General features: G+C 36.3%; 1 protein-coding gene across 1 annotated transcript in view; it reads left to right on the top strand.

Moving 5' to 3' along the window:
• The window catches only part of PLCL2 (phospholipase C like 2), a 106,652-nt gene that overhangs the window by 80,267 nt on the left and 9,608 nt on the right, over positions 1 to 16,777 (top strand). Inside the window, exons 5-6 of the mRNA XM_082319478.1 lie at positions 2,507 to 2,582; positions 16,200 to 16,309. Of these exons, the coding sequence (XP_082175604.1) occupies positions 2,507 to 2,582; positions 16,200 to 16,309 (186 nt within the window). The remainder of the gene's footprint in view (positions 1 to 2,506; positions 2,583 to 16,199; positions 16,310 to 16,777) is intronic.

Below are 16,777 nucleotides of genomic sequence, written 5' to 3'. Positions count from 1 at the left end.
TTTCATTTCCTTTCATCTGCAGAACTAGTACAACTTTCTTGCTTTGTCAATACAGAAAGTAAACAAAGAAACAGTGATGTAAGCATTTTTATTCATCTTTGAATTCTCTTATTTCTGAAAATCAGTGCAGTGTCTCAGAGTAAGTTTTCTAATCTGCTGAGACTTGTTCTCCGCTATTTCTAAATTATCTGATGTGCACGTAGAATGTATGGTATGAAGGAAACAGAGCAAATAGAGATGTTTCATGTCTGGAATAGGACCTAACCGAGATGACTTAGAAGTTACATTATTATACACATGGGGTCAGGAACACAGAGTAGACTAATGTAGGGCAGTTGCAGTATTTCTTACCATGCCTCCAGAACAAATACCTTGAATAGGCAGCACAGTTGGTCTCTCTCTTTTATGAACTCCACTCAAAAGGGTTCTCAGGTGAAAGGATTCTTATTAACAGAGAATCCCACTGTAGTCCTTATTATGGTGTGCTAGCGTCCTGACAAAACAAGAGCCATACATGCTCAGCATTTCATTTTGCAAGGTGATTTTCAGTGTGGGAGAAGCTCAGTGGGGGATGCTTTGCAGTATCCTTTCAGCTGGTTAGCAAAATAACATCAGTTATTAGAAGTATATTTGTGATTGAAGTCAGCTGTGTTTTGGTTCTCTTCATTTAAGTGCATTGCAGAAGCAAATGTGTTACATGACATCCATATTGAAACAGGTAAAATCCTTGCTGTTCAAGAAGATTTACAGTGGCTTCATTTGAATTTCTGAATACTGTTTTAAAGACCGAATAGTAATGAAACATAGTGAAATGTAGCTTTCTCCTTGACAAATAGTTGGTTTGCAGTTCTCCCTATAGAAGCATATTTGGGTGAAGTATAGTATTCTATTATTTAAGTATGCTTGTCTTTAAAATAGTTCTCTTTATTGCACCTAATTAGTAATCGGTGTAATTCTATTTATAGGCAGTTTTTGCTTGAGTGAACATTGATATTTATATTCAAAGAACAATCCAGTTAAAAATGGGTAAGCTAAAGTATTTCATTTGCAGCTTAGAACCTGGTCAAGTTATTTTTTCCTCATTTATTATAATTTGCCTTTTTTTTTTTTAAGCTGACATAATAGAAATTAGGATAAATAGGTATCTTGAAATTAAATACAGATTAATCAGGATGTGAAGATTCAATTAAATTATCCAGTATCATGACCTCTGCATACTCTGAAGTTGCTTGTTCACATGTTGTTTATATATAGCATAACTAAAAATCTGGGGATTTGCATAATTTTATTTATCATTTTAAGTTGAAATAGTAGAAACAGAACTAGAATTATTTTTAAATGGTTTGTCATTTACTTCAACCAAATTTTTGTGTAGCTGAAAGTAATAGAAGTCTGTAGAGTAGTTTACATCTATGCAGATGTTCTTCCTCCTCGCTTGCACACTTGCCGTGATCAAAAATCTGAGGCTTACTTGCCTGCTTCTCCAAATTGATTCATGCCTCACTTAGAGGAATGTTTAGAAAAACAACCTCAATGTCACTCAACTTGAGAAGGCTCCTTCTAATATGTTTGAGGAAATACTGCTGTAGTCATGCCTCTTAAAGTAATATTTCTCTGAGGAAGAGTGTTAGAGAGGTTTGAGGTTTTTTCCCCTGTAACATGGAATGTTCCTGCTCATAACAGCAATTGTGGTCTCCTAATTGGAAAAATAATTTCCACATGAATGCCCATAGAAGCAACATGTCACACTTTAGTCATTGTTTTAGTGGTGAGAAATCTGTCTGCTTAAGTGGATACCAGAGACGTCAGTGGGTAAGGTGCGAAGCAAAGTTGTCACTTCCCAATACATGGCCTAGGCTGAAAAATCTGCATGGTTCCATCTTAATCGTTGTGCTTTCAGCTGAACTTCCATGAAAGGCTTTTTGTTTAGAAAGATCAGGTAGAGAAATAATTTAATTTCCTTATTCTCCAGTACCAGCCTCGAGTGATTTGTTTTCCTCCATAGAGTGTGGTCTCATACATATGTACAGGTCAAGCCACAAAAAGGGAAAATGTAGAGGAACAAATCTGGAAAAGCAATGGGATGATCCCTAGGAAAAAGGAAGCACTGGGTGGTGAGTGGTCATCATCCTGAATGTCGAAGTGAGAGAGGAAGAGGAAACCTGCATCCAGGTTATCTCACCCAAGCCACCAAAAGTGAATTACCTGGTAAATAGTTGTATAATTTCCACTTGCTATGATAGGCAATTAATTATGGAGTAGACATTTTACTTCAGTGTTCACAGATCCCACACCTAAACCATCGTATTTTTTATGTCTTTATGTTACATTTAGGGCACTTCTCTGCCTGGTCATGTCCAGGAAAATGAATGTATTCATTATGTTAACAATAAATTTTAGATTATTGATTTGAGTTCAAATTTAAGCATCTTTTACAGATACAAATTTTCGGTAAAAATTGAATTTTACTCATATTTCTGTATATTTTAATTTATTTTCTCTACAGATGATTCAGACCATCAGGACTCTAGTTGAAAATACAGATAGCTTATATGAGAAGATAGTACAGTGTCAGAAAGCAGGTAAGTACAAGCTGTTTTTTAAAAATATTATAAAAAACTTCCTGCATTTTCCTTTATTTCCCCAAACTTTTAATTGAGTTTATTTATTCAGCTGTAGCAAAAAAACCCCATCAACCAAATAACAACAACAAAAAAAAGGCAAAAAAAGAGATTATTGTAATTTAGGGACATACAATAACAGTGAAAAGGACATTTCAAATCATAGAAATGAAAGATCCATAGCTTGGCTTTGGAAATCATGAGTCAATAGTCATTTGCAGAAATGCAGACATAGGATTACAGGAAAGAAAGAGAATGATCTTCCTTCACAAAGAAATTTTTTAACCACTTACCCCTATCTCCTCTTTCACTATGTGAGAACTTTTCCTCTTTTGTCATGGTAGCCTAATGTCTTCAAGAGCTTTGGTGAAGTACCTTGCCTTCTGATAATTACATGACCGTAGTTCAGATATTCCGTCCCCACGTTTCTTTAGATCTATAGGGTGGATACCCTCTGGTTCTGCTGATTGTTACTATTTTATCTATTCAGAGTAAAACTGCTTTTGCAGACAATTGCATCTTCTGTGGCAGGCTTTTCAAACCACATGGATGCAGAAAGTCTTTTTTTTAAACTTTGTTATGACCTGTTGGTCCCACAGATTCTCTGAAAGTTTTCCTGTTTCTGATATATATTTGAAACAGATTGTATAGTTAGTTCTTAATCCTTCCACAAATTGCCCCTTTTTTACTTGATATATTGTATTGGTTTTCTCATTTGGACATGACTGAGTTTTGAAGGTTTCCTTCTTATTTTGAATAGCATGTCTGACCTTGCTGTTTAATCATGCTTCTTTTCTTTTCATCTTTCTTAAGTATTTTTATAAACAATGTTATAAATTTGCTCAGAGTAATGCTGCATCACATTTTGCACCACAAACAGGAAGTCTGCCAGAGTCAGTCAAAGTGTCTACAACCATGTCTTGCGTGACTCAGTTGGGACAAAAGCTTCTCATATACAAATACGTTTTTATCTACCTGATATTCAGCATCCTGCAGCTCCTATCATCTTCCATGATTTTCTTCCATTCTTTGATCTGCTCCTCTGCTCTCCTATAAATTTCAGTCTCTTTTCTTCATTCTCTTTTCCTGAAAAGAAAAAAATAATGCTCTTCCACCCTCACCCTTCCTTTACAAACTCTTTTCTGTTAGCAGTGTTCCAATTCAGACCAGCAGCGGGAAGGCTTACCCACTCTGAATTTCTACATCTCCCCTTTATTCACAGCACATATTCCTCAGAGTCTGTGAACTTTAGTCAAACCACAGAACTGTCAAAGTACTTGAAAATTTTAATTTGTCCTATTTACTTCAAGCTGTCAAACATAAATAATCATAAATACCGTGTGTCACAAAATATTTTTTCACATATCTTGTTGGTAGATGCAGAGATTTATCTGAAATGCCAAACTCCAAATATATCATGCTGCCATAAGGACATTGTCTTGCAGACTTGTACGCTTACTTCTTGAATCATCTCCCATTTTTGTAGTGATAGTGTGCCATATTTTTTTAGCTTCATCAGTGTCTCGGGCAGTTTAGATCCTTGGTTAGAGGTAAGGTAAAAGCTAATTGCCTATTTTACCTCATATTTTAGAATTATTGCCCTTCAGAAAAGATTGCTTTCTGCTAGCTCATACAGATTCCGGTAAACTTGCATATGTCTGATTTTCTTGAGTGTTACAACCTTATTTTACATGAAGTGCAGCTGGGTCCAAGAATCCTTTGTTGGAATGCTGAAGACTTAAAGCCCATGCTAAATAGCAAAGATATTTTGATCTCATTTAAATGAGAAACCTCCAGCGTGGTGACATAAGCCTAAGTATGGATTATGTAATAGATCCTGCCATTTAGGGCAGCTTTAGTCCTGCAGGGTCAAGGTACTTTTTAAGATGAATGAGCTGAATTGAATTACCTTTTAATATCAATGGTTTTTGAAGATTTTCTTATGACTAATTGATCTCATGATCTCAATAGATGCTACTCTATTTAATTCTGAGTAAAAGATTATGTGTTTTCATATGTAGTTTCTTAATAAGGAAAAAGCAAAATTATGCCCTTGTCTGGGCTTTTTTGTTCTGTGGCTCAAAGAGCAAAAAAGCTGCCAAAATAAGAAGAAATACTCAAGCTGGCAATGAGCAGTAAATTTTTGTTGGCATGAGCAGGCTTGTAAGACAAATCTGTTAAAAAGGCAAAGGGGACTCACTCTATTAAACCATTTTCTAACTTAAGTTTAATAATAAGACTTTTGGCTTTCTTTAGAATTCAGAACTAATTTTAAAATAAATGCACCATTATTTCTTTCTTAGGTTGATGACCTATGAATAAGCAAAGGTATGATTGTTGAGATGGCTCCTTTCAGAATTCAGGTTCTTTGCTATTAATATTCTCTAAGAACATTTAACTGTAAGCTTCTCTTCTCATTTTGGTTCTTTAAAATTAAACCATAGGAAAAAACTTCCCTGTTTTCTTTATATCAGCATATTAATTTCAGCTCAACACATTCTGTTCTTAATTAAATAGTTACTAAAAGCATTTTAGATACATTAACTAATCAAAAGATATGGGAACATAATATTGCTTTGGTTCCCACTGTACTTCTTATTCTTTAACAGAATTAAAAAAAAAATCTGCATAACTTCAAAATGATTGCAGTGCCATTTATTTTGTTGCTATTAAGCCAGCTAAAGAACCTGCAAGAAAATAGAATGTAGGTGCTAGAGGGAATTTAAAGATAATCCAGTCCATCCCCTTAATCTGGTAAAGACCTAAAGTGCTCCTGTATCTTCTCTAGAGTAAAGAATTTGAATGTCCAGGTCACCTTACCCCATCCCTAGCCTCCTTTGTTCCCAGCTCACATCATTCTTGTACTTCTCTTTTGAATCTTCCATCGCATCCTTTTGCTTTATAATTTAAATAGTGCCTGAGTTCATCACTGATTAAAAGAGAGAACCACAGCTTAGGAATTCCTTTTGGTGTTCAGCAGTGGGAGCTCAAAAGGACATGTGATATTCCAAGTATTCATTAAATGATCAGGGGAGCAAATAATGAGCGAACACAGTTTGCTGGTGACAAAGAATTATTTAACGTAATAAATGTAGGTATGACTGTGAAACAGTATAGGAGGATCTCGTGACACTGAGAATTATAAAACAATGTGTGAAATGTAACATCAGTAAGGGTAAATTAATGTGTGTAGGGGAAAAAGTAGCCTTGACAATAGCTACAAGAAATGGTCTCTAACTTTTCTGTTTTAATTCAGGAAATGAAGTTATTGTATACAGTTCTAACAGTGTCGATTTACTTCTAATATCATACATAAATATGCATTCCAGCACTGTGCGCTGATAATTCAGATCGGTTTTTTTCTGTATGGTTTTAGAGCTATAACCTTCCCTAGTCACCTGTGCAGCCAGAACTCTTGTTCAGGTTCTTACCTTCTGGGATCTCAGTTACACTATTCTTTTCTCCAAGTTCGACCCTTGTAGTTTTGCTTTACATATGTCATTTTCCTGGCTGTTGTTTTTATGATGCCTGTCCCTATATTCATTTCTCTACTTTTTCCTCGTCGTGCATCAGGACTGAGCTGCTTTCACTTTTCTTGTGTTTGCTCATTTGGTAGCAAGAGTTTCCACTGCCTGATGCATCGTCATGCGTTCTATCGTGTTGCCCCGCAGGCTCACTGTAAACATCCACCAGGCTACTTCCTTTGAGTTGGTTTTTAAGATTATCCCACACATATAGCTAGATTGACACATGCCCTCCTACCACCTTAACCAAAATAGTTTTCATTGCTTCCTTGTACTCCCCGCTCTTTCTTTATCCATCTGTTCTCTTTTTCCCTCATACTTCGATTCTAAGTTGTTGAAGCAGGGACTGTCTTATTTATTCCATCTGTACAGTGACTAAAACAGCGGGGACTTAGTTTATGGAATAATGCAAGTAGTAAAAGGCATAAAATGAGTACATTTTCTAACATGTACTCCAAAGCAGTCCTTCAGCAGTGTCAGAAACAGGATACAGTTTCAAGAAAGGGAATATCCAGCCATTCTGGATGCTGTCAAAGATAAACACAGTGCATAACAATATCCATTGGGAAAAAGTTATGTCTGAGCTGCATGCAGAAAAAGATTAGGATGATGGCCACACAAGCACTGCAAATACTTCTTGTAGTTGAAAATTGAAGTAATAAAATAAATTTCGTTCAAGTAGCTGTTATTCTCAGTTCCCTGCTGTTAGTGCTTATGCTTTTCAGCAAAATGTCGTGTTTACTAAGCTGTTTCTTTTACTATCCATAGATGAGGGTTAAAGAAAAAGCAGAGTTAGTAAAGTGTTATAATCAGTATGGTCAAAAGACGAATTTTGTAATATGCGTTATTAGCTGAAGCGATGAAAAGTTGAACAGGCTTTCAGATATACATTCCCCTTCTTCATATTTTAAACAATAGCAACAAACCAAAACAATTACATGTTGGGAAAATGGCTCTGGGTTTAATTACTTGTGTAAATCAGGCAATTTGAAAGAATAAGGTACCCAACTTCTACGGAACGGAAAGTAGTATTAAAGAAAGGAGAAGTTACATTCCTGTGGAAGCGAAAGAGATAGTAATTACTATTGCCAGTGAAACAACGTGGGCTTGGCAGGATCTGAAGACTGGGAGAAATTATATTGTGCCATAAATCAATGTCTTTATTAAGTCTGCTTTCTAGCATTCAATAAAATCAGGATCTTTTTTCCTTAGACTTTCATTGGTGTCTCTTGAGGATCAAGGCTGATAAATAAAAGATGGAAACAGCAGTCTGTGGGAAAAATCCTCTCCCTCGTAGCTCTGTGTTTCTGCCCTTTATTGACAGCATTAATTCATTCTCATACGTGGTAGTGGCTTAACTTCACCCACATTCAGAAATGTAGTCCGTCTTCATGGGGGACTGTCCTTGTGGATGAAAGTTTTCCCTACACTGGGGGTGAAATACCAAGGGTCTTCTTTTCAGAGCAAATGTTTTAATACATGAAGGCCTGGTTTTCTGTGTATTTTGTAAGACTGCTGTTTTGAACGTACACAAAAAGTGTGGGGTTTATGTGTTTTGTAGCTTGATACACATTTTGTTGACTTTGGTGTCTAGAAGGTTAATGTTACATAGGAGTGTTCTTGAAAGTGTTTGAGGAAGGTGGAGGTGGTTACTCAACCCCTGGAAGTAACCAGGTTTTAATTAACTCAAGGCCAGATGTCACAGATGACCTCTTTGTAACGTCATAACAGTGTAAGCTTGGTGCTGCAACTACTTGGAATCTATTCTGACGGTGGTTCATAAAGAAGTTGGTGACCATCTTACATCGTAAGTGGTTCCCCAGCATTAAAGACAGTGTCTTATGTTGAAAACTGGATTATTGGGATTGCATATGGAACTGGATGAGTCTGGATTAGAAGACTAAATACTAATTTAGTCCTTGCAGACAGGATGGCTTTCAGCAGGATGTGATGCCATTGTCGTTTGGGATGTTGGGATAAGAAGGTTATCTCAGGCACAGAATTTGTCTTTGCTACTTTTAAAGAATAAAAGGGCAGCAGGCACCAAAATGTATTTTTAACCATCTAAGTAGAGGCAGTACATGGCTGTCTGTGTCTGGGGAACATTTCCGCTTACTATGGAGATACTGCACGTTGCCAAAGAATTTGAAATAATTAAAAAATACTGAACAACTAATTTAGTTAATGTATCATTTAATCAAGTATTAATCTAAATATTTTGAAAGCAAATAATTCAGACCTGGAGCTTCTTGAAGCTGAAGCACAGCACACTCAGAATCTGCAAAGAAATTCTGATTCTCTAGTTATGACATAAAGTGTTTTGGGTGACTTCAGTGGGAAGCAGGTGCTTGTAAGTACTTGAGGATCTAATCCTTGCTCTTGTTAAGACTCAGTTTTTGCAGTTAGTAGTGATACTTAGATAATACAAAGATGCTCTAAGTATTAATTAATTCAGGTACATTTTAAATCTTTGTGTGAAAAGTGTTCTGGAAGCAAAATATGTGAGAATTTAGAAGTATAGTGACTTCTGTTGGTTCTCTAATGTGATTTATTTGATTTATTGTTCGTGTGATCTAGTAGCCAGACTCCTTTCCCAATCACTTTTCTGATAAACTTTGTTTTAAGAGGAAATTGTTCATGAGGTTGAAATACCTGAGTGTTTAAGGAATATAATCTGAAATAAAAATATTAAGAAACATAATTAATGCTGTAAAAAATTAAAGCCCTGGCTTTCAAAGATGTGGCCAAGTGTAGCAGTTGTATGTGCAGATTAAATATTTATAAGTGGAAATGAGTACTTACAATGTAAATTCTTTCCTAGAATTCTTTCCTTTCCTGTATTACCATTTAACCTACACAGTGTAGGAAGAAATAAAGTGCTTACTTGGATTTTTTTTCTTGTAAAGAACAAATCTGTGTAAGCAAATTATTCACAGAAACTTTGTAAGCATTCAAGATGAGTCTACATAGTAATTGAGCTGCAATATGTGGTAACCTATCAAGAGCTGTATGGTATTTTTCTTCTGTTTTGAAAATATTTAATGTTTATTTCATTTCTTTTATTTATTTATTACTCTTTTGAAAAGTATTTCGTTTGCTTTTAAATCAAAGTGCTTTACCAAGAATGAAATAAAATATATGTGGCTTGACTGAAGTTAAGTGCTTACCTGCAGTATAATCAGTGTGTATTTCATATAGGTATAGGCAAACATTGTTTGCTACCCATTTTATATTAGGCCTACTCAGTATATACATTTATTGCCAAAGTTTTATCATTGTGCTATTTCATTGATAAAGTTCTTTGCTAAGAGAAAAAGCCTATACAAGGAGGAGCCCACCTGCTGTGTAGTCATGTCTCAGCTGGGTTGTAAATCATACTCTTGGCAAGAAAGCTTTCATCAAAGAAAACAAACGAGTATGTCAAGTAGAAACTTGACTTTAGAAATACAGTATAGCAAGTGTTGTGCTCACTGTTTTGCAAAGGATTCCTTGAAAATCAGTATCTCAACTCTCAGTTAAAGAAAAGGTGTGAATTTTTTTCCTATAAACTGAGGTTGTATGCCAGGGCTTTGTGATAGTAACTCTTAAAAAAGCAAACAAATCAGAGTTACAAACAGTCTGAAGTCCTGCCTTACACACATGCACTCCAGTTCTCCATGTTTCACTCTCTCTTCACATCTTGATTTTAATAAGCATATAATTATCATCAGAGTTTTCCAACAAATACCCATGTATGGTACAAAAGCAAAAACATAAATACATGAAGCTCAGTGACTTAAGGCTACTTGCTTTTTTTAATATATGCATCTTAAGTGGCTTAAAAATAGCAGAATCACTTATGCTGCTTTATGTGTCACATTTTATTCAGTATCTTCTTGGAACTATAGTGAAAGCCCAGTAGTGGGAGGATTTGCTAACTGACTTTCAACAGGTGTCATTTCTAGTTAGTAACTAAGGGTAGTGAATTTCATAGGACGTTATTTCATTTTGAAGAAGTTAAGAAACTATTTTTTCCAAGCTAAACATAGTTGGACATCAGTAACTTTTAATAGTATCCACAATGTTGTTTCTGAAATATATCCCTAAATAAAACTTTTTTCCTGAAGTTACAATGTTGGCACTACAAAGCCAACATATCCGATATGCAGGGCAGCAACAGAAATGCATCTTCCTTGTTCTAGTATTTCAAGCATCAGCAAAAGAATAACATAAATATTATAAGCTCACGTGCTTGTAAGTTATGAAAGGTTTCGTATCTTCTGGGTATATTTGTGACAATTAAAATACCGATTAAAAATCCAGAACTATAAAATAAAGCTAAGGTTCTAATCTGGAAGTTATTTTGACAAGTGATAGCTCAGAATTCTTATCAGATGATCAAGACTCTTGTATTGCCCTGTACGTTTTATTTAGGAAACAGATTTTTGTTATTGAAGTATGTCATAGCAATGAGACACCCCAGTTTCTATACCGTCATATCAGTTCTTGTTTAGTTTATGGACATAAACATTCCATCAGAATATGCTCAGCATAAATTAATGCAGGTGTCAGGTCTGCCATCTAATATTATTTAGAGGATTCATCATGCAGCTGCTTGAGGAAACACAGGACTGGAAGGTCCTGAAGTCTACTCCCAGGTACAATTTTTGGAAATTGATCATGTCAAGCTCTATTTTAAAATGAATATGAGTTTTTTATTTGAGTCATTTTCTCCTTTTCAAGGCTGCGTACGGAACCACATCTACAATGGTTATAAATTTTACATAAATTCTGATTTTACTGATGGACATTCATCCTAATAATATTGTCCTTTAGCTGAAATGATGATTCTTTGATGTCCAAGGTCTTACCTGACTGATGTGTGTCTAGGGAGCAATTTCTCCTCTTTTGGTTTTCTTTTTGCTAGACTAACCAAGCAAAATTTTATTAGTGTCCTCACATGATATAGGATTCCTATTGTATTGATCAACTTCATAGCTCTTCTCTTTTCCTCATGCTGTTTGAAGTTACTGAAAATGGGTGAAAAGGATTGTACATAAAATTTCAGAAGAGCATCTTGAATGGTAAGGTATTCCCAGGAGGAATGAAGAAGTGTTAAAGCCATCTAATACATTCCAGGGGTGGGAGAGAGGGTCTGAGAGAGAAGGAAGAGCTGAGATAATAATGAAATTCAGACTAAACTAATCAGCATTCACTGGGGAACCAGAAGGTGATTCTGCACGGCGGGGGAAAACTAATTATTAGGAAATACTGAAGAATTGCTTATGAGAATGCTTTAAAAAAATAAGTGTACTGCAGTGGAGAAGGACATGCTGTGAAATCTTTGATTATGATAGGGAAAATTTGTTGGTAGTATTTTGTTCAGTTTTAAAACCTGCTGTTGAATCATGCTATTTTGTTACATATATAACAGTGTATTTACATGACTTAGAATAGTTAGGACGAATGTTTCACTGAAAAGCTGGCCCTTAACGTGGAAGACTTGAATCAGATTATGAAAGATGGAAGTGTTCTTATTTTGCAAGCACTTAGGAAATTGTATGGCTTCTGTCAGCTAGCTCTTACTTACAGCAGAATAGGGGTGACCAGACTTCTTAATGCAGCTTATGCAGACTAAGTGCCCTAATATTCCACAAGCAGAAACTCAGAAGGGAATCAAGTAATGGTGTTTGAAACCTCATCACGCTATCATAAGCGGTAGAGTTATCACAGTTTAACAAGTTCAGGAAGGGTCAAAAGTAGGACCAGGCCAGTCAGGCTCACTTCAATCCCTGAGAAGGTGGTGGAGTAAATCCTCTTGGAAACCATTCCCAAACACAGGAAGGACAAGAAGGTGATTGGGAAAAGTCAGCATGGATTTCCAAATTGGGCTTAACCAACCTGACAGCCTTCTACAATGAGGTGACTGGTTTGACGGAGGAGGGGAGAGCAGTGGATGTTTTTTATTTTGACTTTACTGAGGCTTTCAACACTGTCTCTCGTAACATCCTCACAGACAAACTGAGGAAGTAAGTGGAGGCCAGATAAGTGGGCAGTGGACTGAAAAGTATCTGACCAGCCAGGCTCAAAGCATTGTGGTCAGCAGCATGAAGTCCATCTGGAGGACAGTCACTACTGGCTGATACTGGAGCTACTACTGTTTAAACATTGTCATCTATCACCTGGATGATGGGGCCGAGCGCATCCTCAGCAAGTTGACAGAAGATACAAAACTCGGAGGAGGCTGGACACAGCAGATGGTGGTGCTGCTGCTCAGAGGGACTTTGACAAGCTGGAGAAGTGGGCTGACGTAAGGAACCTCATGAAGTTCAGCGAAGGGAAGGGCCACGTCCTGCACCTGGAGAGGAATGACCCCGTGCACGCAGCAGTACAGGCTGGAGGCTGACCGGCTGGAAAGCAGCTTCAGAGAAAAGGACCTGGGTGTCCTGGTGGACAGCAAGTTGAGCATACCGAAGGAAGTACATCGCCAGAAGACCGAGGGACTTGGTCCTTCCCTTCTACTCAGCATGGGTGACGTCACATCTGCAGTGCTGCATACAAGCCTGGACTCCCCAGTAAAAGAGAGACATAGACATGCTGGTTTGAGTCCAGCAAGGGCCGCAAAGATGATTGATGAATGGACTGCAGCATCTTTCACATGAGGAGAGGCTGAGAGAGCTGGGACTGTGCAGCCCGAAGCAGAGAAGGCTCGGTGGGAATCTGGGGTGGTCAAACACTGGAAGAGGTTGCCCAGAGAGGTTGTGGAGTCTCCATCCTTGATGATATTCAACAGCCAACTGGACACAGCCCTGGGCAATCTGCTCTACCTGACCCTGCTTTGAGCCAGGTGGTTGGACCAGACGATCTCCAGAGGTGCCTTCCAACTTCAGTGATTCTATGTAAATAAGGATTTTAGTAAAGTTGACATCTCTAATCAAAAGAAATTTTTAGAACTGAGCTTTCTGTCTCAAGACAACAACCAATAATAACTTCATTATAGAGAAAAACATTTGTGCAATGGGCAGAAATTAAAAACCTGGAAATTCCATCTGATCACAAGGAGAACACACATCCTACATAATCTGCATGATCAATCAGAAACTTGTGGATGATACCCTTTTTAACATTTGCCAGTAAAAATGGAAAACATGAGTAACTTTTGCTTTTTGGATTAAGCAGGTGGTCTATGCAGAAATATATTAAGAGTGATAAATCGGGTTAGTATTATGTCTGTTATCATCTAAAAGCTCTCAGTTCAAAATGACTAATGGACTAATCATTCTAGAAGTAATTAAGCCTCGTAAAAGTAATTTGCTTACTATATCTTAATTTTTACTTGCAAGGAGATAGAAAAATATGTATATTTATTTTAAAAAAAAAGACAGTTAGACAGTTAACATCCAGTTATCTTTCATTAATATCTTAAAGCCACTTTTACATGAATTTATATGAACATATTTTTCATTTTATTAATTTAGCTGTGAATGAAAAGCTCTTTCCTCTTTTTTTTTTCCTTTTTCTTTTATCTTCTAAGTAGTCAGTTTTGTTTTGGAATTTAACAGTTTTGTTATAACCTTTGCACTATTAATACATTAAATAGTCAGTTCCAAAACAAAATGCAAGAAAAACAAGCAGGAACATAGAAGGGGAATACCAAGAGAGATGTAGTCAACGGTTAAATGCTGTGCTGCATTCATACTTTAAAACTAAGTTGCCCATATATTGCATAGCAAATATAATTACTTCCATTCAACAGATGGAAAAACTGAGACTTAGAGGTGAAGTCATCCATTTCAATTTATCAGGCAAGCTAGTAATAGAAACAGAAATAAAATTCAAATGTACTTGTCCCTGGTTGTATGTTTAGGCTTAGAGTAGGATAGCTTTAGTTTAGCGTGATAATGAAGAGTTGCCCTATCCAGTCCATAAGAGATGTTGAGGAGAGGGCTGTGATCAGTGCTGTTTAAGCAAAAGGCACTTGTTTGCTGAGGGTTTACATGTGTGTGCCCTGGTAGGATGATTTGACTTTGTTTCATTTTCTGAAAAAGGGCACTGTGATGTTGCCGCTAACTGCCAGGAATATTTAGCTGGAGTGGAGTGGCGTTGGCAGAACAGAAATGTAACATGGCATGAGCGTAAAGAAGAAAGAGAGTCACCATAGAAGGTAGTCAGTGAACCAGAAAAGAGCTCTTCGGGCTGGCAGAATATGTGGTCGCCACTGTCTCTGCGTTTGAGATACTAGTGACTTTGTATATGTAAGAATAATCTGAAATCTGCAAAGCACCAAGTTCACGTCGATCATGCAGGCCCTCAGCATTATTCTTAATCTCTGTCTGAGCAGCTTCATTCAGGGTTATTATTGATCACTAGTGCCTGTGGATTTGAAGGGCAATATTTGTAAAGATGGAAAAAGTTCAGCAGTGTAGTCTCAGAATTCATGGTACAGATCAGAAAAACTGTATTTTCATGGTGGCTCTAGAAAAGTAATATTGTAAATATGGATTTGTGCATAATCTTTCCATGATCGTATTGGGAATTTGTTTTTTTGGATGATGTGAAGAGGAAACGTATACTTGGAAATAGTGACAGGTGAATGAACTTTAATTTCTCACCTGGTTAGAAAACTGTTTTGGGGAAATACAGTATGAATGGTTTACTTGAGGCTGTACTCTAGAGGCAAAGTCAGAGCTATAGAGAAGTGTTTGAAATAAAAATGATACAGTAGTTTAATTCAGGGAAAATATTTAATATTTTAATTTCCTTGTAAAATTTATAATAGTAAGAAAAGCTAAGAAGAACAGTCTTGTCTTTCAAATGAATTTATGAATTATTTTTAAAATATGTGTGTGTATATATATATGGGAGTAAGGTAAGGGAAGGTACAATGAAAACTTTCAGTCACATCTCTTTCTTGTAATGAGACATGAGTGTGGGGTAAAGAGATTACAAAGAATAGATACTATAATGTCCTTAAAAGTCAGTCTACTCTAGGATTGATAGCCAATGCAAGTTTATATGCTTATTCCATGATAATTAATTACATGTAAATTTTGAAACACAACTCACTGGGCAAATAGATCTCAATCAACATAGTTAAAACTATAATTTGCAATTAAGGTGTAACTTGGTTTTACGTTCATAGGTGTAAGTCACAACCGCTTGCCAACTTTTACCCTCAAAATACCCTTTATGTTATTACTGATGGAGATCCTGAAAGTACAGTTTCATGTATGACTTGCCATAGGAGAGTTGCTGTAATCCATCTTGGGTTGATGTGTGTACCCGTGAAAGGACATTTTACTTCGCCCGCATGAAGGAAACTGTTTCAAATTTATTTTTATATGACTTGTAACAGCAGCATGGAAAGCAGATTATTTTTCTTGTATCTGTACAGTGTGCTGGGTTAAAACTAAAGCCCTGGTCATTCTACTCAATGTTTAGATCAAGCTAATTTGAATTTTGCCAAAAATTTTTGCTTTGTAGTTTGTCAAATATAGGTTTTGTGGACACAGTAGTTTACATAGGTGTGGTAAAATGTCCTTGGCGGTTCGCTTGGCACTCCTCCTTCACAATTATTCCTTTTCTCCTCACAGATAAGGTGAGAAGGTTATTTTCTGGGCTGGCCCCAGCATATAAGCTGTTAGCTGGACAACTGTGATGTAAATTTAGTGTATAAAAGAGCAAGGCACAAAATACATTTGTTGGGTTAGAGTATTTAATGAAATTACTGTTTCCATTCTATAGCAACTCACAGAAAGGTTTTTACATATGGTGCAACAAATTCAGTTGTGTTTAAAGAATATTTTTGTATAGTAAATATTTGCTTGGCTCCATCTTTGTATGGCAGTGAACCAACAGGTACTTAAGTGTGGATTTTGGCTTAGAGAGATTTGTGTATATTGGCATGTTGTATAACATTGCACATTACTAGATCAGATACATTTATGCTTGAAGAGTAAAATTTCTGAAGCTTTTTCACTGTCCTTTTGCCTTAATAGTTTCAAATCACTATCTCTGTGATCACAAAAATGCATTAAAATAGATACTATATTCCTTTCTCTTTTATCCTCCACAGCAATGGAGTTTCATGAAAACCTGCACAATATAGGAGCAAGAGAAGGCTTAAAAGAAAGAAAACTGCAAAAATCAGTAGAAAGTTTTACGTGGAACATTACAATTTTAAAGGTAATGTGTCTTCCTTTGGTTAGTTACTGTATTTTTCCATTCACAACTGACATTCTAATATTGTTGCTGGTGATTATTCTGTGTCACAGTTCAACTGGATTTATTCACTTTTATAACCATATTCAGTTTAGTTTATATAACTTGAAAACACAGCAGACTCTCAATGTGAATTTTTCTTATTTTCTGTTGTTGTGAGGGGTTGTTTCATCTAGTTTGACATTTTCTTTTTACAACCTTTTAACGTTAACGGGATCCACTGTAATCTTGAATACATGGGTGAAACAATGAATATTGATTTCTGTGAAGCCATTTGGGCTGGGAGGAAGCTATGCCGCTGTTTAAACCCTGCTTTGTAATTTGAAAGGGAGCAAGAGTGTTAAGGTTAATACAGTTATTGAAAAACAAAAGGGAAGCTGTTGCTACTGCAGTCAGTGATGAATGGTGATTAATGATACATACAAGTTATAT

Source organism: Platalea leucorodia, assembly GCF_965183815.1.
Source record: "Platalea leucorodia genome assembly, chromosome: 1".
In the NCBI taxonomy this organism is placed as follows: Eukaryota; Metazoa; Chordata; class Aves; order Pelecaniformes; family Threskiornithidae; genus Platalea; species Platalea leucorodia.
This window is presented reverse-complemented; position numbering and strand designations above follow the sequence as displayed.